The sequence below is a fragment of the Micrasema longulum genome, unplaced genomic scaffold, assembly GCF_059751315.1.
Source record: "Micrasema longulum isolate JH-2025_06_02 unplaced genomic scaffold, ASM5975131v1 h1tg000438l, whole genome shotgun sequence".
NCBI lineage: Eukaryota > Metazoa > Arthropoda > Insecta > Trichoptera > Brachycentridae > Micrasema > Micrasema longulum.
In genome coordinates, this window is record NW_028277638.1 from 235,973 (window position 1) to 262,852 (window position 26,880).

General features: G+C 31.5%; 1 protein-coding gene across 5 annotated transcripts in view; it reads right to left on the reverse strand.

Moving 5' to 3' along the window:
* The window catches only part of LOC148281537 (spermatogenesis-associated protein 20), a 232,790-nt gene that overhangs the window by 77,352 nt on the left and 128,558 nt on the right, over positions 1-26,880 (reverse strand). The window contains exons 5-6 of one of the 5 annotated variants that reach the window (XM_088226547.1): positions 23,410-23,444; positions 19,515-19,766 (exon numbers count right to left, since the gene is read on the reverse strand). The exons of 3 other annotated variants lie outside the window; for them this stretch is intronic. In XM_088226547.1, coding sequence (XP_088082673.1) covers positions 19,757-19,766; positions 23,410-23,444 — 45 coding nt within the window. In that variant the 3' untranslated portion in view covers positions 19,515-19,756. Of the gene's footprint in view, positions 1-19,468; positions 19,767-23,409; positions 23,445-26,880 lie in introns of those variants that run through there. One more of the 5 variants, XM_088226548.1, reaches the window with a different exon arrangement.

Consider the following 26,880-nt stretch of genomic DNA (forward strand, 5'->3'; position numbering starts at 1 on the left):
TACTACCGCCAAAAGATCAAGCGTGATCGTCTATAGCGGATGAAAGTATTATCTTTTCGTCTCACGCATGTGCTTATCGTTGCCGTGCATGTTTTCTTTTGCACGAGTTTTAATTCTTGAATTTGTACAAGAAATACCAGATCGAAAAACCGTGGCTCTATGTAGATAGACTATGATTTATATCGGTCAATCATGCAGTAGAGAAAGAAGACACTATTCATAATCCGTACAGTGTCGGCACCTAACATAGGTATGTAATCCGCTTGTGATGACAATTAAACATGCATGCTGACATTATGAGTATTGCTTAGAATTTATGTGATTTAGTTACATACTATGCGTCTTATGTAAGTGCGTATAAAACAATACGTAAATAAAATTTAAAAAGTAATTTAAAAATACACCCAAACATACTTAATTACGTTTGAGTAGTATTTATTTTAATATTTTTTATTTGAACCTTTATTTTTTTACCGGTGCGAGATACAAACGTATAATATTCAATATAAATTAAACAATTTTCTGAAAACCTTCCATTTTAATTTGGAAACACTTGCCCGAAGTGGGATTTCGTATCCATTAAAAGTTATCCGGATTTTAAGTGGTTTGATAAATAAAAGCTTGTTAATAACGCAGAGTTGGGAAAACCTTGCCAGCAAAATCCGCTAAAGCTCCTAGCACGAACTTTGACATCTGTCGAACATAAATCGCGAGGATACGCTGAAAATAATTTAAATGTTCAATTGAGACGTTCTTTTCAGGATAAATAATTTCCGTTTCGGGTTTTGGCGTCTACTGGGTACGAATCAAAGCCTTAAACTGCGATAAATACGTTTTTTACCACGAACGGGCGACATAGATTTTTTCCAGGATCCTGAAAGGCCGTTTTCACTATTTCATAATTCTGAAAGCGTTTATAATTTATTCACGATAAACTCGGAAAATCTCGTGTAGGTGGTTATGTATGCCAAAACATCTTTAACACAGGTACAATTTATAATTTAGTATGCTACTGCGTATTATATTTAAACATTATATGGACACTACAGTAATAAATATGTACAAAAATGTACGTATTTTGAATAAACAAGACATTTTTTTTTCATATACCTAATAACGCTACAAATAACTAAGCATTTTTACTATTTTAATGTCATTTTTCACTACAGTAGTTCATTATCTCTGAACTTGCACCGAATCGTAAGACTGATCACCTTACTTTCTATGTAATAAACATGATCTAGATAAGCATCAATTGAAGGCGTCGATAAAAAAATAATTGTTTGTATGTCTTCACTTATTATTTTCACTAAATATTTATAAGGTACTTGCGTTTTTTTCTGCAAACTCTTAACTCAGTAATCCAAAGGTGAATATTTAACGCCAAAAATATGATTCCGTCAAATAAACGAGTAAAAGTCAACCTTTCGTCAGAATGGGTAATAGACGATAATAATTCAATAAAAATATTTATTGAAAAAAAAGTATTTTGAAAAGGTTAAAAAACGTTTATGTGTTTTTAAGAATTTACGTAATTCATTCTTAAATTATTATATAATTAAGGGAAAAAAATGTATTTTATTTTATTTATTTCATTGAAATAAACGACACTTACTGCCTTTTACATATCAGTTGCATATACAATAAAATATATAGGTGTAAGTGGAATAAGTAAAGTATAGTATTTAAAACAAATTATTACTTAACAGTTATTGACAAATTAAGGAGTCAAAAAAAAGATACACAGTTTAAAAATTTTATTACCAGTTATAAAAACACTCAAAAAATAAAATATTTTGAACTTGTAAAAAATAAAAATTTAAATAACACTAAACGATAAAAAAAAAATTACATGTTTTATTATTCAAAACTACTACTTAGTTAACAAGTATAAATATACATATAAATACATAATGATAAAGAGAAATATTTTGTACTTTTAAACAAAATCAAGAAAATAAAAGAAAAAAAAACATAAATAAAGAAATTTAAACAATTTTGAAGAATACTAAATGATAAAAAAAAAATGTTATCTAGAACTATTAGGTACAAAATACAAGTAAAAAGCCGGTAAGGTATGAATGTTGTTTTACAATAAAAAAAAATTTAATTCTTATATTCTTTATGTATTTCATGTAAAAAATATTATTTCACGAATAAATATAAATTTAATGTTTGTTTGAAAATTCAGATAAAAAAAATAAATAAAATAGTCAATATTTTTTGATGAGGGCAAGTACCGGCAGTATACAACTTTGCAGTCAAACATTTCAATAATGACAGTAAATATTTGTAAGGAAGCACTTACTTTTTTTTCTGCCTACCAGTTTTTAAACATATCCACCAGTCACTAATTCCACTAACATTAAATTATTATTTTTTAAGGAATATTGCAATTATTATTTGCTTCTTGTGACATTTATGCCTTTTACTTTCTATGCAGTTTATATTTTATATATATGAATATGTATATGAATGTATATAATATACGCATGAACGGGTTTGATTATCCTTCACATATATACATAATATGAGGGTGTATGTGTGTTGTCTCTCTCAACTGTTAACTGTGTAAATTTGTGGTGTTTGATTATATTTTTCTATGTATAATTTATATCTTAACTATGTTTACGAGTAGTTGTAAGATTATGAGATTGTCCCAATTTTTTTTTTGTATAAAACACATTGGGAATATTGAAGATATGTATAAGTTCATATATCATGTAAAGGTACGTATTTTTATATGTTTGTCGAATAAAAAAAACACGCAAATACTACTATACACCTACACCATAATAGTATCCTAACAAACAGATAGTTACGTCTTGAAACCGGTAGGCATAAAAGAGTCGATAGGTGTTTTTTTTTATAGCAACAAGTTTATCGGTAACACCGTGTTCAAAAAGTACGGACATTATATTATTCCTAATCGATATTCAATTAAATAATATAACTACGTGTACTTTTGTATAAAAACTAAAATAAATTAAATAAGCCGACCGGTTTCAGAACATTTCTCTTCATTTGTCAAGACTTGAAAATAAACTTACTGAATATTTTAAATACTACAAAATATGAAATACATAATCTGCTAATATGACATGTGTTCAATGTTTTACGTTTAACGCCTTGGCTACAAATTCTCAGAAAAGAAATTAGGTATAGTTTACATATGTAAATAAGTAGTTGTATTATTTAACAGGGAAAATCACGTTAGTGCTCAAATATGATTGTGATTACATTCAATCGTTTATTTATGGGTTGTTTTTTTTTTCATTTATATATCTAATTAATAATAAAAACTAGTTTTTATGACCACAAATGTTTTACACGGACAAAGATGATTAGATATAAAACGCAGTCAGGTAATTTGTGACATTTCTGCGGAAAATTCCACCCTACATTTGCCTAATGAAACTTTTCCTTTCATAAAACGCTCACGTAAATGTTTCTTACATACCATAAATAAAAAGCTTTAACATAATGCTCCGTAATATTATGTAGATGTATTTTCTATTGTATGATATTAAATCGCGGAGAAAAAGTACTCGTATGATACTTGCAAATTTGTATTTGACACAATATATTATATTAAGCCTTTTGAAAATTTAAAATGAATCCTAAATGTCTGTGAAAAACTAGCAAATTTAAGTGATAACATTTTATATTCAATGATTGCATAATTTTCCGGTATGTGTTGTTGAGATAAGGGATTTCCTATTTTTTTCCTATAGATCATTTATATATATATATCTTCATCTTGCTTTTATTTCATGCGTTTTTTTTTCATTAAGTTTCTTCCTCAGTACTTTTTGTAACTGTGGTATTTTATTTTTTGTTTCATTTTTTTTAAAATTGCGTATGATTTTAGAAACATTCATGCTGTGGACAGTTGAAAAGGTAACTGTCCCAGTTATATTTTGTTCTGTATGTGTATGTGAGCGTTGCTAGTAATTTTACATGGAATTACAAAAATGAAATGAAATTAGATCTAAATTTTATATTTGAAGCACTAACTTTGTGATTATTCATTATAATAAAATAAATCAAACAACTTTGTTTTTAAGCACAAATTTTAATTCATTTATATTTTTTCACCGACCGGTTTCAAAGCAAACAAGCTTCTTCGTCAAGGTTTCCGTAACTAATAGTTACGTAAACCTTGACGATGAAGCTTAATTGCTTTGAAACCGTTCGGTAAAAAAATAAAAATTAGTGGTTAAAAACGTTGTTTGATTTATTTTATTTATAAAATTAGATCTCTTGAGAGCTAAATCTAGTTTGCAAAAAAATATAGATAATAGGTACTAAAAATAGAGATAGCAAAAACAAAATTTCTCGTTAATATTGGTCGATAGCGCGGTTGTACAACGCACCTCTCCCGTGAACGAGTTGGGTGTAATATGTGAAAAGTTTAAGGTTTTTGTGTTCGTTGGGCGAACTTTCTCGACTTGTTAGATAAAAAAATACCGCAAATGGCCGACTCCCAGTTCTGAGCGCTGTCAGGCCTAACGCCGACCCGGCCAGCCCAATATATCATACTTTTTTATTCACTCAAACCTTTAAAGGATCGCAGGATGTAAAGGAGCAAATGTGAAGGCATTAAACCGCTAACTTGATAAACAGCCTCGCTTTTTTGACCAGCTCTGAGTTAGTGGATAATAGTGACGCGCAAAAAATAATAAAATAATTTGTAACTATATAAAACATTCGATGGATTTATTATGATCTGATCGCATATGTCGGGATATAACATATTGCCAAAATAGCAAGATAAACATATTTCATAATCCTTTCCCGACTTTTGCGAATAATCTCTTAGGATATTTGTAGCACTAATTTGAGGATCATTCATATATTTAATATTTTTGAGAAATAAAATAACTTTGTTTTATGAACCACTTAATAATTAGACGGCAGCGTCGAAACAAGTCGGCTGTGTGAATGAATAAAGTGGTTCATGAAACAAAGTTATTTTATTTCTCAAAAACATAACATAATCTATTAGAAATATTTTTTTTTTGATATTCTATAAATACAAGTGTGCAACTTAATCTGCACAAGAATTATGTGTCCAACACACTTCAATGTAAAATACCAAATATAATTCTATCTACGAGTTTAATAAAATAAATCAAAACAACTTTGTTTTTAATCACTCATTTTAATTTTTTCTGCCGACTAGATACCTATATTAAGTATACCTTGATGAAAAAGCTTGTATAGCTTTGAAACCGGTCGGTATATAAAAAAAAGTAGTTGAAAACAAAGTTTTGTCAGTTGAACTGGCCAAAGTTTGCGTCATATAAATCTCTTGCATACTATTTTGGAAAGAAGGCTAAATCGCACGAATAGACGAAGACCTCACCGAGAGTACCATGATCAAATTAAAGAAAATATGAACTACACACCGGAACACCGGAACCTTAAACACTACAACGACTTACCTTACTACTTGAAAACTTTGACTGGAGACAAATTTAAAATCAATCTGAAAAAGCACATGATGACTGAACTAACTAGACTAGACGAGACATAAAATGACTAGACAATATTAAATTTCTAATGTAACCCTAACGGGTTTTTTAAAGTTGTAAATAAACAAAAAAAAAAATTAAAATTTTAAAAAATGAAAAAAATTTAACGAAAAAGAGAATTCGTGTGATTGCTGCAAAATAATCCAAGGGATTGAAACTAAAAAAATTAGAATGAGGTGACTTATATTTTATTTCATTAATTTACTGCCATCTAATAGGCATTACCGTAAATATTATAATGCGGAAACCAATTCGGATTTAAAGCAGCTTTGTCAACAGATATGGCAATATTTGCCTTAAAACAAACAGTGGCCTACTATAAATCAAGAAAAACAAATACATACGCATGCTTTCTGGATTTGAGTAAAGCATTTGACCGCGTAAATCATAAAATATTATGGAATAAAATGGAGAAGAAAGGAATTCCATCTTGTATTATTAATACGTTGGCAGCCTGGCACACACAACAGGAAAATATTGTAAAATGGGGAGATGCTACATCTTCGCCTTTTTATTTGAAATGTGGAGTCCGACAAGGAGGTTGTCTGTCTCCGGCACTTTTTAATTTATATATGGATGATCTCACCGTGCTTCTTAATTTATCCAAAGTCGGATGTCATGTTAACGGCGTCTGCGCTAACAATATTAGTTATGCAGATGATATGGTATTATTGACTCCATCTATTAATAGTATGAGATTGTTGCTCAATATTTGCGAAAAATATGCAATTGACCACAATATGATATACAATGCAAAAAAATCTGCCGTACTTATATTTAAACACAAGACGTCACTTTCTGAGTTCGTGAACCCATCACCACCTGTATTCCTAGACAACAACAGTTTAATGGTAACTGCAAAAGTCAAATATCTAGGGCACATACTGACTGATAATTGTAAAGACGATCAGGACATAGAGAGACAGAGAAGAGCCATTAATGTCAGGGCCTCTATGCTAGCGAGACGCTTCTTTCAATGCAGTAACGAAGTGAAGAAAATCATATTTACTTCGTATTTGACGTCCATGTATACAGGTGAACTTTGGAACAACTATACGCAAGGAGCGTGGAACAAATTAAGGATCACATATAACAACTCATACCGACAATTATTCGGATTGCCCAGGTACTGCAGTGCCTCTGAAATGTTTACAGCTGGACGAATAAACACCTTCGCTGCCCTGCTTCGCCAAAGAGCCTGGAGCCTATGGGAACGCCTAAAAAAATCTAATAACGAAATTCTCCAAGCCACTGCAGAGTGGATCCAATCGCCGCTGTTGAAGCGATGGCGCGATATGTTAAGACCACCATAAGTGCTGCAATATAAAATTTTATTTTATGTTTATATTTATGTTTATTGTTATATTTATGTTTATTGTTATATTTATGTTTATTGTTATATTTTTGTTTATATTTATATTTATGTTCATGTTTATATGTTCATATGGTAGAATTGGCTCTGCACTTTATAGCCATTTTACTGGAATAAAAATTTAAATAAATAAATAAATAAAAATTATTCAAAATAACAACAAAAAAAAAATAAGCACATAAAAAAAGACTTGCATTATTTTTATTGTTGTAGTTTTAAATTCTTAACCAATAAATAAATTTTTCGATTTTACAAACTTTTAAGAAAAATCTAAAAACACTGTATTTTGTACATCACGAAATTTCCGGATCGGGTTGTGTTGTCAAATAAGTCGACAAATAGTAAAACTGAGATTTAAACGCCACTTGACTAGATTTGTTTTTATCTTTCTATGTGAGAATTCGGTTAAACCCAGAGGTTAATATTCTTAAGAGGAAACGTGGTCTGCTTTCTCTTCATACAAACGTACTCCCGTATTTTCTCCCTAGATTACAGCATAAAAGCGTTTTTTTTTACACACTATAAATATTTACCATTGACGTGTCTCTTTCATTTTTTCAAATCGTTTTTATGGAAGCTAGGATCATTTAAAAACTCATAAAAACGCCCAGTTTTATCTACCGTCTTCGGACATACGGTGAAAAAAAAAACAAAATTAGTTCAGTTTTGGGGCCAATGAAACGTCGATTTTGTCAGTCTGACGTCCAGTTATATTTTTCGCACAGTATCGGGGAGGAATATTGATTTATTTGACTAAATAAAAATAATCAATAATTTGTGTGGTAAGTTAAGTACATTAAGTTAGGTAGATTTGTCTGGAGACCACATCTAATCTACAGGATGCTGATACAACTTGGGAAAACGCACGAAAGTGGGCCCTTGACTAGCGGACTAAAAATGTATACCATATTATGTTAACAGATTATAGCAGTTATCGATTATTATATTCGTGATTACAAATACAGATTTAATAATTTCGTATTTTAAATAATAAAGTTATTCGATTGTCATAAACGATTGCGGGCATCACTAGTAGGTATTGAATATCGCTCATGAACTTTTGTCCAAAAATAATACAGTTCGCTAGCAATTTCATAATAATCGATCATCATAAAAACATTACAAAGAGGTTTCCAGCATATAATAATATGATGTGCTTTGAATATTAATATAGAAAAGTGGCTGTCTAACTTTAAATTGAATTCGGTGGTTATACATAATTTTTTTTTCATCTGATTACTGAAAATTATTAAAAGTAGATGATAGTATTTATCACAATCATTATTTACCTATCCGCATCCATTGGTGCATAGAGCACCGCATTAGTACTTAAATTGCAGCGTATTTAGATCATTTTTGTTACATAAACGGTAAGGCAACCTATCTTATGTTTCAAGGAGCCGCCAGTCTCGGAACAATGAAATATTGCAGCTTAGAACCACATTAAAAACCAATATTTTACGTTCCTTAATAAAATTGAGCTTAAGACCTGAAGCATGGCAGGAGAACGCGCCAACCCCTATAATACTAGGCGGGCTTACCTCCACTCGATTTCTTTTTACAGGATTTTTACCAAATAGCAGCCACCAAGCCAATACACTCATTTGAATGTAGTTATGCAGAAAGCAGCCAGCCATAGAAAAGTGAAACTGAGATAATAGCACCTTAGTGAAATGGGCGAATAAACAAATCTACACAACAGTTGGAATGTTTTTAACTTTAACAAATGATAAACGATGAATGTATTAGTTTTTTTATATTAAAAACAAGAATCAAATTAAATGTTTGACCAGTTTTAATAATTTTTACTAGAAAAATTCGTCAAGATTTTTCTAGTGCTGGGGGTGTTTTCTGCAAATTGAGAAATGCCGTTTTTGTGATGGAAACCATTTTCAAAAAGTGATTAAAACAATTTTTGAATGAAAAGAGTCTTGCTGTTTATATAGGACATATAATTGACCTTACTGCACCCGATAACATCAATATCTCATTTTTTCAAAATTGTAGTTTTTTTTGTATAACTACGTTCATTTTAAAGTGGGCACGATAAATCCAGTTTATTATAGAAAACATCGTCGTTTTCAATTATTTATAATATTGACATCCATGAATACCTTTTTGGCTTGCAACAATTCAAAAGCAATAATATGTTGGGTGAATACAAAAAAATAACAAAAAATAATAATAGCAAAAAAAGCAGCTAAAAATCGTAATTGCAAATGGTTACGATCAGGATTTTTCGCAAAGGTTTGATAGGGTTAGGTTAGGATCTGTTGGGTTTGTTTGGGGTTTTTCAGTATTGTCTTGATAATTTTAAGGGTTTTTTGGAATGTTTTTTCGGTCGTCGTTTGAACGGACGTTGTATCGGGCAAATCTGTGAATGTTTTCAAGCTAAATAAGGGTTTCGTTTAGTGAAATAAATAAATATTAATTTCCGAGTCCTCCTTACTAAGGAAATCTGTTTTAAGGAGGTCTACAAAATTTAATTTACATTGCTCACATGTCAATCAAATATATTTTTACTATTTCTTCTATGCTCATTTGCTTTAGCTAGATTTTGATTTCCTTACTGAAATATTTTGTTATTATCTGTTAACTTAATTTCATGGGGATTTTTTTTAAAATTGTTTATTTTTCCATAAATATATATTTACATAGAAATATACTTACAAAAATACATCTTCAAATTAAGATAGCTTAACATAAATTGGTAAAAATGCCTGCAAAGACTTGACAGCGTCTGAGCGTGGGCCATTCCTAAATAGTTAATAATAATTCCTAATTATATTAAACAATTAGGTAGATAAATAATCTTTGCACCTTTGACACAAGTTAGAAGTAGGAATATTGACAGTGATATTATTTCTTGCTCTTGTTATATATTCATGTCCCTGAGCAAGGGGATAACGATTTCTATCTCCAAATCTGTGTAGCAGAATAATTTTAGCGTATATTAGGCGTATATCAGGCACATTAAAGGCTTTAAAGATTTCTATAGATGGAGTTCTCGTTGGTACCTCAAGAATAACTTTTATAATGCTCGTCTGTACTTTGAGTATTCGTTTAAGATGCTTATATGTTAAGTTTACTCTTTTTTTCGAAGCGGGATACGGGGGTAAGGCTGCGGTCCCAATCATGAACTCATATTATTTTTTCTAACATCATTTTTTAAAACTATGAAGTAAATGGTACCTACTGCCATAATTTAATAGTTTAAGATTGGCCGACAGTTTTGGTTCTCCCGATCGGACTTTTTTCTTCCGGTTTACTAATAAGCTAATGAACTAACATACCCTATCGCCGTCGAAATTGGGAAAATTAGATTGAGGGTGACAGACAACTTAACTGTTTATACTTAGGTTGCTCTGATAGCAATGGGGCATTAAAAGCAGTAAATGTAATTTCTAAAAAAAAAACGCAAATATATTGTAAACAAATATTTAAAAAAAATATATATTTACTATTTATTATACCTAAAAAAAATTGTTTTCGCAAATTCCAGATTTGGAAAGACGACACAAGACTTATAAAACGGATCCGGGTAAGTGAGTGGGCTTTCAATGCCATGATTTAAAAATTTCTACTGTAGTATTACGAATAACAAGTAAATAATATTTAGTGGTTATTTATTTATTTACTGCTGCTTACTGCTTTTTATTTCACGGCAGCATTTACGTATGTAGTATAAACATTGCAATTTATTACATTTTAATGTCGTTAAAATTAAAAAGTCATAAAATTTCACTACCCGTTAATTATTAACTACAAAGCGTTGTAGGAAATTAATAGTCCAACGCGGGTGTTGTTAATGTTCTAGAACATGGACATTATGTGAATTTGTTTTTTGATTACGTAGATGCCTAATGTACAAAAGTATGTCATCATCATCGTCTCCTTAGCCGCACTGCATAGGGCACTCCAATTGGTATTGGTATATCCAATATTGGTACTCCAATTTATTTATTTATTTATGCATACATATATATATATTGAAAAAACAAAACGGCACAAATAATACTCAGTGCATGGCCACCGCGTTGTGCGGCGCGAACCAGGTGCGCGCGCGTTTTAAGGTTTGGCCTGTCTGGCTACTTTATTTGCGGAAAAGTTATACCAGTTTGATCCTGATGCGCACGACACAACGTTTAGTGGTACTTGTGTAGCACTAAACGTTGTGCAAACAAGCTATGCTGTATAGTATATAAAGTACTAAGTAAGAAGAAAGTCGACCGTAGGAAACTGGGCTCTATACAAAGACAAATAGCTATCGGGTCATACAGAACAATCTACCTGGTCTTATTTGAAAGCAGAAAAATCCACTTTTATTGCATACTCGTATAAACCTTGTACATAATAAGCAAAGTTAATGAGGATTTACACGATGTGCATGTAGTGATTAGTCATAGGAACTTGTCAAGAGAGGTAATATTATACATGACAGATATAGTGAAGGCAATAAAAGGTATCAATGATAGCAGGACACCAAATGCCGAACACTATTCAAGTGGATCGGAAGATCTGTTGACGAATTACAACGGTGCGCCTTCTCCTGACGAGTTTTCTGTGGTTTCCTCGTCACTAGAGCGAATGCGGAGAAGCTCTTGAAACAGGTCACAGCCGAAACATCTCACCGATTTTTACATAAAATAACTAAATATTTTTTTTCATTGAAGTAAATTTAATATAAATTAAAAAAAAAAAAACCAATTTTTAAGTAAACAAATAAATAACTATCGCTTTGAAGTAAATATAAACCTTGTACATTACAAGCAAGGTAAAAAAAATAATGCAACTAACATACAAAAAAAAAATAGTTAATGCAATTCCCATCTAAAAATCAAAACCACATCATACAAAAAGTTGTTTTTTTCCTAAACTGGATTGATTACTCCGAAAACCGCGTGGAAAATCGCGCGCGGGCGACAAAATTTGTTCCAGCGATAGGCCCAAAATACGAAATAAGAGTCAGGCAAGATTGCAGCGTCTCTCAATTATTTTTGTTACTTCGAACGTAAGGTAATCAGTCTTACGCTTCAGGTGCCTGTCCAGGAACAATGAAATATATGAGTGTTGAACTACCACTTTTAAAATCAATATTTGAAGTCCACCTTTCAAGGAATCGAACCCAGGAACTCAAGCAAGATCGTGCCAGCCACTACTTTTACTTTTTCAATTTAATTTTTCAGGATTTTTACCTAAGTGTAGGCATCGAGCCGAAAACACTCGTTCAGGGTTGTGATTTTTAAAAGATTATTAACTATACGGCACAAGTGCTTTTTAAAATATAAAATATAACGATATAATGAGTTCAGTTTTTCAAAAATAAAAAACAATATAAAAACGTGGATATATAAAAACAAAAATAAAATTAAGCAAATATATGTATATAATATGACATACATACAAAATATATATAAAAAAGACGGTATATTATGAACATAAAAAGAGTTAACAGCAGATCACCGAGCGAAGCGTACAAGTGGAGAGTTCTAGGTATAGTTTGCAAGAACGGATGTTAGATGGATTTAAAAGTTTGATGTGTGACGAGTTCGGTAGCTAGGAGTGTATATAATAGTTTGAATTGTGGTATAATGTATAATTGGTCGGCCTCGTGGTGTAGTGGTTAGCACGTATGCCTATCATACAAGAGGTCTTGGGTACAACTCCTGGCATGATTGATATTTATTTAAAATGGTGTTTTTACACGAGAATATTTCATAGTTCTTGGACAGGCACGTGAAGTGTAAGACTGATAATCTTACATCATTGGTGTACCAATTCAGTGCTCAATGCACCATTAGGTACGAAAAAGTAATGATTATGATGATGATATATAATTAGTGTGTCCGGGCGGATGAAGAATAGTGTAGTTCATAATTTTCCGTCTCATTAATATTCTCAAAATCGAGTAGAGAAATATCCTCGTAGTGTAGTGGTTGGCACGTTCGCCTATATTCGTGCAGTCCTACGTTCAATTCCTATCCCTAATCCTCATATGTGACATATTTATTTTCAACAATGTGTCATGTATTCTGCTCACTTAGGAACATCTTGGACATTGGCACTCTCAGAATTATGGAATTTGCTCTTTTCCAGTATGTGGAAACCTATAGTATAATGGGCTGAGGAAGTTGCACGGTTTCTATCATGAACCCCCTAATAAATGTACAAAAAGTAATACTTAGAGTAATGCTTCGATAACCCCCTACTTTCCCATCTGAGACATTGTTTCAAGGTACTGAAGGTACTGAGCATAAGACATTTTTCTTTAAGAGTCATTGACACATTTCTGGCCATGCGGTTACAAGAGGAGATCTCAGCAGAATGCTCTTACGAGGTTTTCCTGTAATTTGAATTATTTAATACCAAAAACACGAACGACTTTTGCTCAAAGAAATTTCTCTATCCCAAGAGTGTTCTATTTCCTGGAAGAACATATTAAGTTTTCCAAAGAGAAAGCCGTTTTCAGGAGAGGTGTACAAGTTTGAATTTTGTCTAAGGGAAGAGACCATTGCAGGAGACTGCTGCGAGATATTGCATAGATTTATATACTATTGTGCGTGTTGTCCAGATGTTTATTGAAATGTATGTTTTAGTAATAATTAAAAAAATATATTTTTGCTATTATTTATTAATGTACATGTTTCCACTTTCCATGTTGTATATGTTGTATCCCAACTCAACACAGGGCTCTTGGGCTCATAAAGTTAGGGATATGTTATTACTATTTTTTTGTTTTTTTGTAATATACCGGATGTTCTTTACATCCGAAACCACAATGATCAGTATTGGCAAGAAGACATATTAGCATATTTAAAACAATATTTAGAACGCAGATTTAAAAAAAAAAAAATAGTTAAAAAAACAAATGGTTGCTTACTTCTGCAGGGGAGAAGCGAGGGGGGCGTGGCCATGTGGTTAACGGCGTATCAGACTCCCTCCTTCCCTCTTCTCGCGTCTCCCTTGCAGAAGTAAGCAACCATTTGTTGTTTTTTGAATATTTTATTTTTGTATATTTAATCCGTTCTAAAAATTTATTTTAATGTGCCAATATATCTTCTTGGTCATACTGATCATCATGAATTCGAATGTGACAGGGTTAAAAGAACACCTTGTATATGTATGTGTATGAATAAATAAATTTAAAAAAATAAAAACACACCTATATTTTATTATTCCTGGATTGCAACCTGGAGCGTAACAATGGCCTAAAAATGATCCAAATAGTACCATTGCAGTGATCTATGCGTCACTAGGTGGGAATAGGTAAATTATGATAGTTTATGATACGTCAGATTTGAATAAGAGAAATACCCACATGCCATAGATTTGGATCATTTATTCTAACCGCGATATGTTTTGTATATAAAGGAGTCACCATTGAAACGGTGCTGGCTTTTCATCCAACTAAGGAATTTTCCTTCGAAGGAGGCTGAATAGATCGAAATTAATAGTCTCGCCTTGAGTCAACACTAGACAATAGCTTCAATAACCTCGAGAAATTTCAACAAACCCTCTGATTAACCGTGTACACAGAAATAAAATAAATAGTATATTAACATACCCTCTAATTAACCGTATACACAGAACTTAAATAAATAGTATATTGCTACAGCAAAAATTAATAATATTTTAGAGAAGGCAGTTTGGAAACTAGGCATTTTCTGGGTTTATAACATGTCATTTGCTAATTAGCCCTTTGCTCCGTACAAATTTGTCCAGGTGTAAAATAACTCATATTATCTCGTTTATGAGTATGCATTTATGTAACATATTATTGGTTTATTTAATATAAACATATTTTGTTTTATAGAATATTTGCATAAATTAGATTAACAATATTTTGAGTTTGTCCAAATTTTTGTAGACAAGGACTGGATTCAACTCCCTAGGAAGCTGTTTATATTATCATATTACAACAGAGATGAAGAGCATTTAAGAAAAATGTAATATAGAAGTCTAGGCATCTACAGGGCTTATGACCTGTCAATTGCTGGTTTAAGTGGCCTCTTTACACACTGTGTAACATTCACCATTCTGCCTATATTTGAACATCTATATTCCTTCAATTCTTTCATCTGTTGATGTTTGTGAAGTTAAAGAGCTGAAACGTTTATTTATGCGTGTGAGATTCATCTAATTGAATTATTTCACCTACATACTAGGCAACGCCTGAAAATGTTATTTTTTCAATATCTATACTTCTTCATGAACCAGGTAATTTATCAACAATATTTTTTTTCTATTTTTTATAATTTAACTTCACAAACATCAATAGATGAAAGAATTTAAGGAATATAGATGTCCGAATATAGGCAGAATGGTAAATGAATTATAATTTGATATTTATTCTATATATTTTTATTAAACATGAAAATTTGTTTTTATTTTCCTTGTATTAATAAATTATTATTATTGACAAATTATTTAAATAACATTTTTTATTGTTAAAGATAAATGTATATTTTTATAATTACAATTTGTCATTATTATTTAAAATGTCTGACAAGTTACGTAATGTGTCAAATTTAATTTTTAAATAAAACATTTCAGCTGAGCTTTTTTTGGTTTTTACTTACTACTACTACTGTTTAACACAGTGCTTTATTTTTGTATTTGAACAAATAAATAAACTATTTTGTAAATATTTGTTCATGAATTTAGCAAAGCTTAAAACGTCAAGCATGTTAGGACATTATTTATAATGTTAGGACATTATGTATAATCGAGCTTATTAGAAAAATTGCAATGAAATTGTTATATCAAAACATTTTATATAAGAATATATATCATACATTGCGCAGAGTATAAAAGGTAAACTTAAGGGTCTAGAAATCCTTTCCCTAATCTGGTACTTTGTAGATAGCATATAAAACTATGCAATTATGTTGTTAGGATTATAGTTACTGGAGTAGGCATACCGCATTACGGAGCCCTAATTTTGTGGCTTTCTGCTCCAACGAGTCAATGAGCAAAGTTCCTTCCACTTCCCACAAAATTATTCCCAAATTCCGACATGCATAATATAATGTTGTTTTAAGTTTTTGGGACAACCCTTTGTAATGTATAGACTTTTAATTTGGTTACATAAATAGAACTCCATAAATCTTATCAGCCCATATTTAATAAGTAAGTGTTGTGGTGAAAAAATAATAAAAAAATAGTAACCTTCCTTAAATCCCATGAGACCATAATCCATAAGACACGTTACAAGCAAGAAGTAAAGGGCACTTCAATTTGTATTAATGTTCTTATTTTATTTTTAATTATTTATTCTACATTTAATATTTTTAAAATAGCTTCTTTCGCTTTTATACTTTATTCATTTTATTATTAAATTCGTAACATATCATGCTGTGAATTTTTTTAAACGGTGATGGGTCCAGAAACATCATATTTATTGTTTGATGTAATCTATGTGTGAATGTATTATTCTAATAAAATACGAATTTAGTTTAATTTCACCAGTGACCGGGTTTCGCAGCAACGGACATTGTCAGACTGGTGGGAGACTAAACAAATTCTTCTAATGTACAAAAATATTTTCAAGCGTTGCCTAGTAGGTGAATTGATTCACCCGGATGAATCTTACCCACGCCAATGAAGGTCAATAGATAGGAGAGTTGAGGAAAAAAAGATGTTGAAACATGGGTAGAATGGTGAATGTAACACAGTTTAAAGTAAAGAAAAATTCAACTGAAATAGGCTATAATCCTTGTGAATTCCAAGAATTTCATTTGCCTGCTCATTTTTTTTTAAATATTTTTTCATGTAGGTATACAGTATGGTATACTCTTATTGAAAGTCATTATAAAAACATAAAGAGATATTCAAGTTTAAATATTTTTCACTGAACAATAATCATATCATATATATCGCAATGATGATTTCCAACCTCCGTCGGGAAGAAAAACGATAAGAAGAAGAATAATCATAATAATACGAGTAAATACAAAAAATAACACAATCAAAAATCGCACAAATAAAATCACATTGTCAGTTCCATACTCTGTTGTCTTCCATAAACTCATGTAATCCATAGTTTTCTGAAGTGCGCCTTTTATGAGAATTTTGAATTTATTATCAGTCATATTTAGGACATTGTCTGGTTTTCTGTTGTAGAAGCGTACACAGTGCGCCGCAAACGATGTGAGAACCTTACTCATTTTTAATTTTAGATATACTAATTTATCATTGTTTCTAGCATAATACCTAGTTTTTCACTATTTTTGCGAAAGAGAGATACATTTTTACGCCCATACATAATGTTTTCGTACACATATTACTTTCTACTGTACACTTTCATAGTTGTCACTCACTTCGAAGGTTGCGAAGATTCTTACCCATTAATACCAAATGCTCACTCGTACAAGCATTACTACTACCAAGTCTAGATTACGTAGATATTTCCATGACTGATTTGAGCCATGAACTACTCGATAAACTTGAACGACTTCAGAATACATGTATAAGATATATTGTTGGTCTTAGAAAATATGACCACATTTCTGATTATCGTAGGTAACAGAAATGGCTAAAAATTAGACAGCGGAGACACTATCACTCCCTCTCACTTCTGTTTACTGAACTCCGGGTTCGATTTCCGGTGGGAACAGAAATAATAAAATGTGATTTTTCTCAAGCCTGGGTGTTCCATGATGTAAATCACCACTGTAATTGGGCCTTCTGGCCTGTTGTGGTGCAAAAAAATAAAATAATATTAAACGCTGCTTTTTTTTAAATTAAAAAGCCACGGGACCACAAACCGATCTACCCTTCTTTCGTTTTCATTATTTTTTCCAATTATGTATTAGTATTGATTTAAGGTAATTTATATACAAATATTTTTATATCTATTTTCGTGTATCTTCATTGTTTTTTTTTTTTTTTTTAATTTTATTTTCATTTGAAAACGCTTTGAAATTTAAATGAAATATACAACACTTATTTTTATTAGTTGGTTGGAAAAAAAATTCATTTGGCGTTAGGCCCGCCAATGTACAACTTAAATTATGCATATAAAGTTAAATAAATAAAAAAAACATTCAACAATGTTTGATTATGTCCAAATGCTTGCAGACTGGCTGGATTTCCTCCCTAGGGAGTTGTTCATATTTAAATTTATTTCAACAGAGAGAGAAAGAGTTTTCGTGAAGAAATTTGGGAGTCTAGGCATTTACAGGGCTTATGACCTGTCATTGGCTGGTTTAAGTGGCCACTTTACACACTGTGTAACATTCACCGTTCTGCCCATGTTTGAACATCCACATTTCTTCAACTCTTCCATCTGTTGACTTTTGTGAAGTGAAAGAGCTGAAACCTTTATCACGTGGGTGAGATTCATCCGGCTGAACCAAATCACCTACTAGGCAACGCCTGGAAACAATTTTCCAATTTTTATACTTCTTCTTTTACCAGGTAGTAATTCAACAATGTTTGATTATGTCCAAATGCTTGCAGACTGCAGACAACATTGTTGAATTACTACCTGGTAAAAGAAGAAGTATAAAAATTGGAAAATTGTTTCCAGGCGTTGCCTAGTAGGTGATTTGGTTCAGCCGGATGAATCTCACCCACGTGATAAAGGTTTCAGCTCTTTCACTTCACAAAAGTCAACAGATGGAAGAGTTGAAGAAATGTGGATGTTCAAACATGGGCAGAATGGTGAATGTTACACAGTGTGTAAAGTGGCCACTTAAACCAGCCAATGACAGGTCATAAGCCCTGTAAATGCCTAGACTCCTAAATTTCTTCACGAAAACTCTTTCCCTCTCTGTTGAAATAAATAAAAAAAAAAAAAAAACATTGTTTATTTGTTTAAAAGTTCCTCTTAAAAAATGACGACTACGTAACTTGCGTATGCCTCTCACTGTAAAGAAAAAAAACAGCGGAAATATCGGCAGCCCGACCCCAAACTATAATGCTATAAGACATAAACTAGTCTCGCTATTACAATAAATTATAATTGTTTCTTTTTTACATTTCTTTTTTTTTTGCACCACAACAGGCCAGGAGGCCTAGTTACAGTGGTGAATTACATCACAGAGCGCACCCAGGCTTGAGAATAATCACATTTTAATTTTTGTGTTATCATCGGGAATCGAACCGGGAACCTTCCGTGCGTGAGTTAAGCGTCTTGACCACTACACCACGGAGGCCGCCAAATTGTTATGTTTACTCGTAAAATAAACATTTCTCATAATATACTACCTATATGTACTAAGATTACAGAGGAACAAAATAATGGAAAGGATACAAAATATTTAAAAATTCTAGACGGGAATTCGCGAACTATTTTACAGTACCTACACGAAAAATCCGATTTTATGTTTACTCAAATAAAGACGTAGGAACAGCATTCAACTAGAACGGAAAATATCGATAATTCAACAGTCAAACATTCGAAGCCTCGATCGATCAAATTGTCGACCGCATCGGGGGGTACCTTAACGCTTATAACAACTTTACAAACACTCCGCCTGGAACAAAATGCTTCGAGAGATTTAAGTGTTTTCAAGGAACAAAAGCTGAGAAAATTTAAGCTCAAAATAAGCACTGCTTTACATTTGTAAAAGATTTATCAATGATTTATTTGTAATGAAGAAACAAAGAAATAAATATTAAAGATTAACATGAGTCAAAATTTGAATTTAAAATATTTTTGCGGATAGTTTTTAAGGGCACTTGAAACAATTTCAAAAGATTACTATGTTTACGTCTATCATAATTCTTGTATTCTTGTGGATGTTTTCATTATATTTTTTTATATTTTTTTGGGTCTGTCGTAGCTACTAAGACTTGAATTATTATTCTTGAGCCACTTCAAACTTCAAAAACAATCATATTTTCATGTGAGTCTGAAAAAAAACACTGATGTTAGTATTTCTGAAGTTAAAAATAGTTTCACGCATTTTTTTCGGTGGTACACTGTCGTTCGTCGTAAAATACTTAATAAAAAGAAAAAAATCCAAAATACTTTTGAGTTTATAATAATCTATAAATAGTTGAAAAATAATCGAAAAATCCAAATTATAACAAATAAAAAGAATCCTTTAAAATCATACATGAAAATAATTACTAAATCGAATATTAATAATAATCATCATCATTAAACCCTGATTTGCAAACGGTGGCGCGTTGATAAATAAAATGCAACGCATTTCGATCATATGTTACAGGAAGGTGAGGTGATCAGTCTAACGCTGCAGGTGCCAGTCCAGGGACAGTAAAATACTTCAGTAGAAAACCACCTTTAAAAATAAAAATATCATGTCAACCTTTTCCGGGAAACAAATTCGGGACCTCAAGCATGGTAAGCAAACGCGCCAACCACTGCACTAAAAAGCGGACGTTTCTCCACTTGATTTCCTTTTTGGGATTTTTACCTGAGAGCAGCCATATAATCAAACACACTCGTCCAGGATTCTGGTTTTACGTATTTTTCATCCGCTCGAACGTAGACAATAAAGTTTAAAAAAAATATTATATTCATAGGATTTGTGTACGTTAAAAATTACTATTAATGTGATCAAATTCATCCCAACTTGTTCCAAGGTAACTAAAAAAATATTTTGAAATGAGTCAAAAGTCGAAAGCCATTCAGAATGAGCTACAAATCGGGAAAAGTATTTGAAAAAATTACGTACATAAAATTAATTTTCTTAAAAATTTTACGGTATGTTTTTAAAACGATAAAAATGGAGTTACATTTCACTGATGTAAATCGTAAACTCCTACATCATAAAACTTTTTGCATAGCAAATTATCTACTTTTTATGTCGATGCATCCGTTTATTTAACTCTACGGAAAGCAACCCATATTGATTTGAACTTTATGTAGAACTTTGAACCGTTCGTACAAAGGAAAGTTTATACGCAGTTTGTACATACATACGTTTATTTGTACACTGACTCCACCGTTACATTATTTATAAACTAGAAGATAAATTATATAAACGCATCGTTCTTGATTAAATTTTCTTTGTGATTTCGCCACGCGACATCGCGGGTAACAAATAGAATAAGTTTAAAAATTTGCAAGAATGCCAAAGAAAATATTGTTAATAAAAATATATTGTATAATGCCAAGATAAATTATTCTGTTTTTTAAATGGGTACATTAAATATAGGTACACAGTTCCACACTGCACATAAACACAAACATGGTTTTATGTATAAAAAATTTGGAGAACTAACTTTCTGTTTTTTTTTTATTATGCGCCGGCGGCGGCCTCCGTGGTGTGGTGGTCAAGACGCTTGACTCACACACAAAAGGTTCCGGGTTCGATTCCCGGTGAGAAAACAAAAAATAAATGTGATTTTTCTCAATCTTGGGTGTTCTGTGATGTAATTTACCACTGAAATTGGACCTCCTGACCTGCTATGGTGTAAAAAAAAAAATTGTAAGTATGAAAATTAATTAAAAAAAACTTTGTTTGTAACTACTTTTTTTTTTCTTACGACTGGTTTCAAAGCTACACAAGTTTCTTTCATTATCATTATCAAGGTTTAATTTACTAATGAATCTTCTGCTGTTTTATTCTAACGGTATTTATTATATGAATTGATAAATAAATATCAAACGCCAGTATGTCCTCAACAATCCACCACAATGTCTATGTGGACCAACTAGCTTCGGAATTCAAACAGAGTTTTTTGACGGTGTTTTCATTGTAATAATAAGAACATATTTTAATTTAAATAGTACATAGTGAAAAGATCTTTTTTTTCACTACACTTAGTAGAATAAATGTTTAAAAATGGGTGGACATGCTTGGCTTTTGCTATTTATCAACTCATATATTAAGTCTAAACATATGGAGCTAATAAGTCAAGTATTTTTGTACTGTTGTTCTTGTAAAGATGGGAGGTGTAGAGTGAGATGAATACGATCTTTTAAACTTGACAGGAGTGGACTAAAGGGAATATCGTATATTTGAACAACGTGACAAAAATACTTTTTAACTTCATATGCTTAGATTTCACATTTAGTAAATAGTATTACGAAATAATATATCATGATAAAGAAGCTTGTGTAGTTTCAAAACCGGTCGGTAGAAAAGATAAACAATAAAAATAAGGGGATAAAAATAAAGTTGCCTTATATTAAAACATTTATTTTATGATATTATGTATCTATAAAAAAACAATAATGGTACAAATCGGTAGGGTGATGACAAAAAGATATATCTGTCGCTTATTTCGAAACAGATATTTTAAAATAAAACTTGCTGAAATCTAATGCTCTTTCATATGACAAAGGGATATCTCTCTTGAGCTTTTTTGAAATGGGGTTTACTTGTTCTTTTCACAATTTAAGCTATGTGACAGAAGGAATTATTTCTTGTTCCGCACAGTTTAAAAAAGAACAAATATCACCTTTTTCCATCCCACTACCGAAATAATGCAAGTGTTTAAAAATAGAAAAGCTTTGAAAAGTACCTAATGAAAGTATATTAAAATTTAAAAAATACTAAAGTGCTCCTTTTTTATTTATTGAAGGCTTAAACTAGAGCTTTTTGTGTCCGGGAGGATAAAGAATACAATTCGGTGTGGAAAGATAACCTGAATACCGGACGCGTGCTATCTGCTAGATGGCTACTCTCGGGTAAAAATCCTGAATAAGGAAATCGAATGAAGATAAGTTTGCCTCGTGGTGTAGTAGTTGGCGCGATCGCCTACCATGTTTGAGGTCCCCGGTTCGATTCTTGGGAAGGTCGAAATGAAATATTGATTTTAAAGGTGAATCCACACTGCACTATTTCCTGTTTGTTCGTATATACTTAGGTTGCTCTGACGGCAAAAGAGGAATTGAAAGCAGTAAATGTAAATTAAAATAAGGAAAGAAAACGCTTATCTTTTGTAAACAAAAAAAAATACCGTTCATTACAGCTAAACAAAGTTGTTTTTGTAATGTGCGGATCTGAAAAGAAGCCACAAGACATTTAAAACAGATCCGGGTAAATGGGTGCGTGACAGTGGTTCTACATACAGATTGGCATACGCTATATTTAGTGTAATAATGCAATGCCATGTGCACCATAGCGTGCAGACAGGGGTACGATAGTGAAACCAAGGTTTCTAAGGGCCAAAAAAAAGGTTTAAAATAATTATTGCGATTTTTGTCAAATTGAAATCCATGAACAAAGTAAGATCAGACAATTATTTTGCCCGTTTTCAATAAAACGCAACAATTATAAAAAAAAAAAAAAATTTTTTATGAAACCAGCCCTAAGTATCGTCTCTTCCCTCGTCTAGGGGAAGAAACCATTGAAAAGACTGCTGCCAGATATTGCATAGATTTATATACTATTAAGTGTGTATTAATCCTTATTTCTGTTTGAGTTACAAAAAATAGTTTTGGTTATTTTTAATTATTCCAGACATATTTCAACCGATTTAAAAACCTTACTAACGGCCAAAGAGAATTATCACATAAATTAAATATGCAAAGTGCTATTTAAGTATTTATAAAAATAAAATAACAATTCAGTTTCTTACCCAGCTTCTGGTTTGTTTATTTCAAAATAACTTACCTGCAACACAAAATATAATTAAAATTTTACTTAATTATAAATGATAAAGAACAAGCTGATACTGCAGTATTGCCGTTGGTGGTTTTGAAATAAACCCATTGGAAGAAAAAATATCAAATTCTAAGGAAAGTGTATGTTGGTAGATAATTGTATTCAGAACTAATTTTTTATAAGCAGCTTTGATGAAAACATGTTTTGTATGAGCTACTCTGATTTTTACTTTAAGCAATACAACGCATACGTATTTAAATAAAATAAATACTTTGCTGATTTTTTTTATTTATAACAAACTCAGCACATGTAAGGGTTGCTTATTAAAATGCATGGTATGTAGATTTTATATTTTTGTGCAACAACTAAGGTGAAGGTGTATGGTGAGTTTTGTATGTTCGTTTAATCGGTGTCCTGACGAAGACACGTGCACGTCTTGAAACCGGTAAACATAGAAAAGTCAGTGAGTGGTTACATAAAAATATTTAATAAGATTTAGAAATATTTATTTTACAAAAACCTACATTACATGATCAAAGAAATATATATTCTAATGTAGAAAGAATGCACAAAGAAATTGTCTTTCTCACAGTAAAGCAACAAATTAAATATAATGTAGCAATTTTTATGCATAAAATAATTAAGGGGATGAATAAAATAAAAACAATAATAAAATTTAACCAACAATGTCATACATATGAAACAAGGGGTAAAAAAAGATAAGATTACCAATGAGGAAAAAAACAGAATCTCAAAACTCATTGTACAGGGGATTGAAGCTGTACAATGAGTTACCTTAAGAAATAAAGGAAATAGAAAAAATTGAAATATTTAAAATTAATTTGAAAAAATATGTTATCGAGAAATTTTGATAAAAAAATTGTAATATTATCAAAAGTTTATATAGGTTTTTAAGATGTTATGAACTAACTTAATAAAGCATAAATGAAATTAATAAATAAATTTTTAAAAAGCGTTAGGGTTTATTTTGTATTTGAAATAATTAACTATTTTCTAAAAGCGTTATGAAAAGAAATGTATTAAATCAGAGTTAAGGACCTATTCGACCATACGCTAGCGTCAAACGGAAAAGTTGATGACCGCTATAAGAGGGAGGGATTGCAATGTCCATATACTCGTATATTATATACATGCGACGCGCGACGGTCGCACACCTCCGCGTGGAAAGATACTTAAAGCTTATACATAGGTATTGATACGGTATGTCACAAGCTGCGAGGAAAACTGCCGTAAAAATATTTTATATCTTCCTCATTGTTAGCTATTATAATTTTATTTTTTAAAAATGGTTCATAAAATCACTAGACTTGTTTTGTAGTGATAATTACATTGTTACAACGTAAAAAGCCAATGTTTCCATTCCTATCCGCATCCATAGCAAATGATAATTTAATATTTATTTTGCAAATTTAGTCTGTGCATCTATCTAGATGCAATATATTTTTTTTATATTTTTACTATCAAAATTAATTACTCATTGAATTACGAAATTATTAAAGAAATAAATTAAAATTTTAGATACATGATCTTCACTTTGCTCCACCGTTTATTATTAAATAAATTATATGTTATGTATTTTTGGACATGCATAAACTTTAATTATGTATTTTGTAAATTGATGTCTCATTATATTTATAAAATGTACGGATTTTGGTACAGAAGAATTTCGACTATTGATACGGAATTCCATAACAATTTGGAATAAAAGAAAAATGTAATTGCGCCAGAATAAAATTAAGTATTAAGTGAATTAAATAAAAAAATAATGTAACCGGTAACATTTATGGAGAGTGAATTTTGTGGAAAAAGGGGATGTGGATCATCATTATCATTTCTTTTCCGCACCTTATGGTGCATAGGGCACTGCATTGGTTCACCGATCGCAGCATATCTCGATAATATTTGTTACATATAAGTAAGATTATCAGTCTTACGCTTTGGGGACTATGAAATATTCTAATGTGAAAACACCCTTTAAACTATATATTTTATATCAACCATGCCGAGAATCGAATCCGAAACTCTTGCATGGTAGGCAAACGCGGTGACCATTACACCACGAGGCCGACGAGGAAAGAATGTGGATAGTGGACAAAAAATATATTTTACGGTTACGATAACATGTACACAGTGTGTTGCTCATTCAACCACTTACAAAAGTGTTATTTATTCGACTTAGTTATATTATTAAGATATGTGTTGGCTCGTTTGGTAAAGCAATGCATAAGAATTGAGATATATGGTTTGTCCTAAGAGTCGCTGAATAAAATCTTCCGTCTGCAGCCCGAGAAAAGCGGGACGTTAAACTCGGGAAGGAGTTTACTAGGATCAAAGTAACGGCAAACTATTTGCATCGAAAAGTATGGTAAATAAAGGGTATCAATATTTCATCAAACTAAAGGCGAACATAAACTTTTATAAAACTGTTTTTCTAGGAAACCATAAATGCGTCTCCGTGATAATAATAGATAAGAACCTTGCCTCACGTGAGATCACAATAATTTATAATATGTCAAGTCGGGGTCTTCTGTTCTACAATTAACCGCAGTAATGGACGCTTGTAATATGTTGTGGTGTTTTTTTTTTATGTTTGACTTTTTGAAACTGGTTTAGGCCTTAATACACGAGTTCTTTTGCGCAAATGCATTCCAAGTATGGTTTTTTTCAAGACATCGTAAAACATATCAATTAATACAATTCCATAGTTTGATAATTTGATTTGAGAATCGATCATATTCCTTGCCTTAGTTTGATTTTTTGTTATTAACTATCAAGCAAATTAAAAAATCCTTAGTAATAAAATATTAAGGATTCATAGTCAATAGAGACAACATTATACAGGAAGAAATCAGGAGGAGAATAATGGCTGCCAACCGTTGCTACTACGCGCTTCAGAAACAAGTCAAAACGTCAAAACTAATACGAAAAAACACTAAAAAAATACTTAACAAAACTCAGATCAAACCAATCCTGACATATGCCTCCGAAACCTGGGTTATGACAAAGAATATTGAGGGAACCATTGCAGCTTTCGAAAGAAGAATCCTCAGAGTTATCTATGGCCATGTGAGACAAAACAACTATTGGCGTCGTCATTACAATAGAGAGCTATACGAAATCTACCGAGCGCCCGATGTAATCAACGCCATCAAGGTGGGACGCTTGAGGTGGGATAGCCATTTACTTAGAATGAACGACGAAAAGCCCATAAAACGCCTAACTTTCTCTGTGCCACAAAAACGACGAAGACTAGGAAGGCCCAAAATACGATGGATGGACTGCATCAGCGCAGATATGATAATGTTGGAAGTGAGAAACTGGAGAAGAAGGGCAACAAACCGGCAAGAATGGAGGAGAATCCTGGATTCAGCCATGGCCCACCCAGGGCTGTCGAGCTTAAGATGATGATTAAATTTAAAATCTT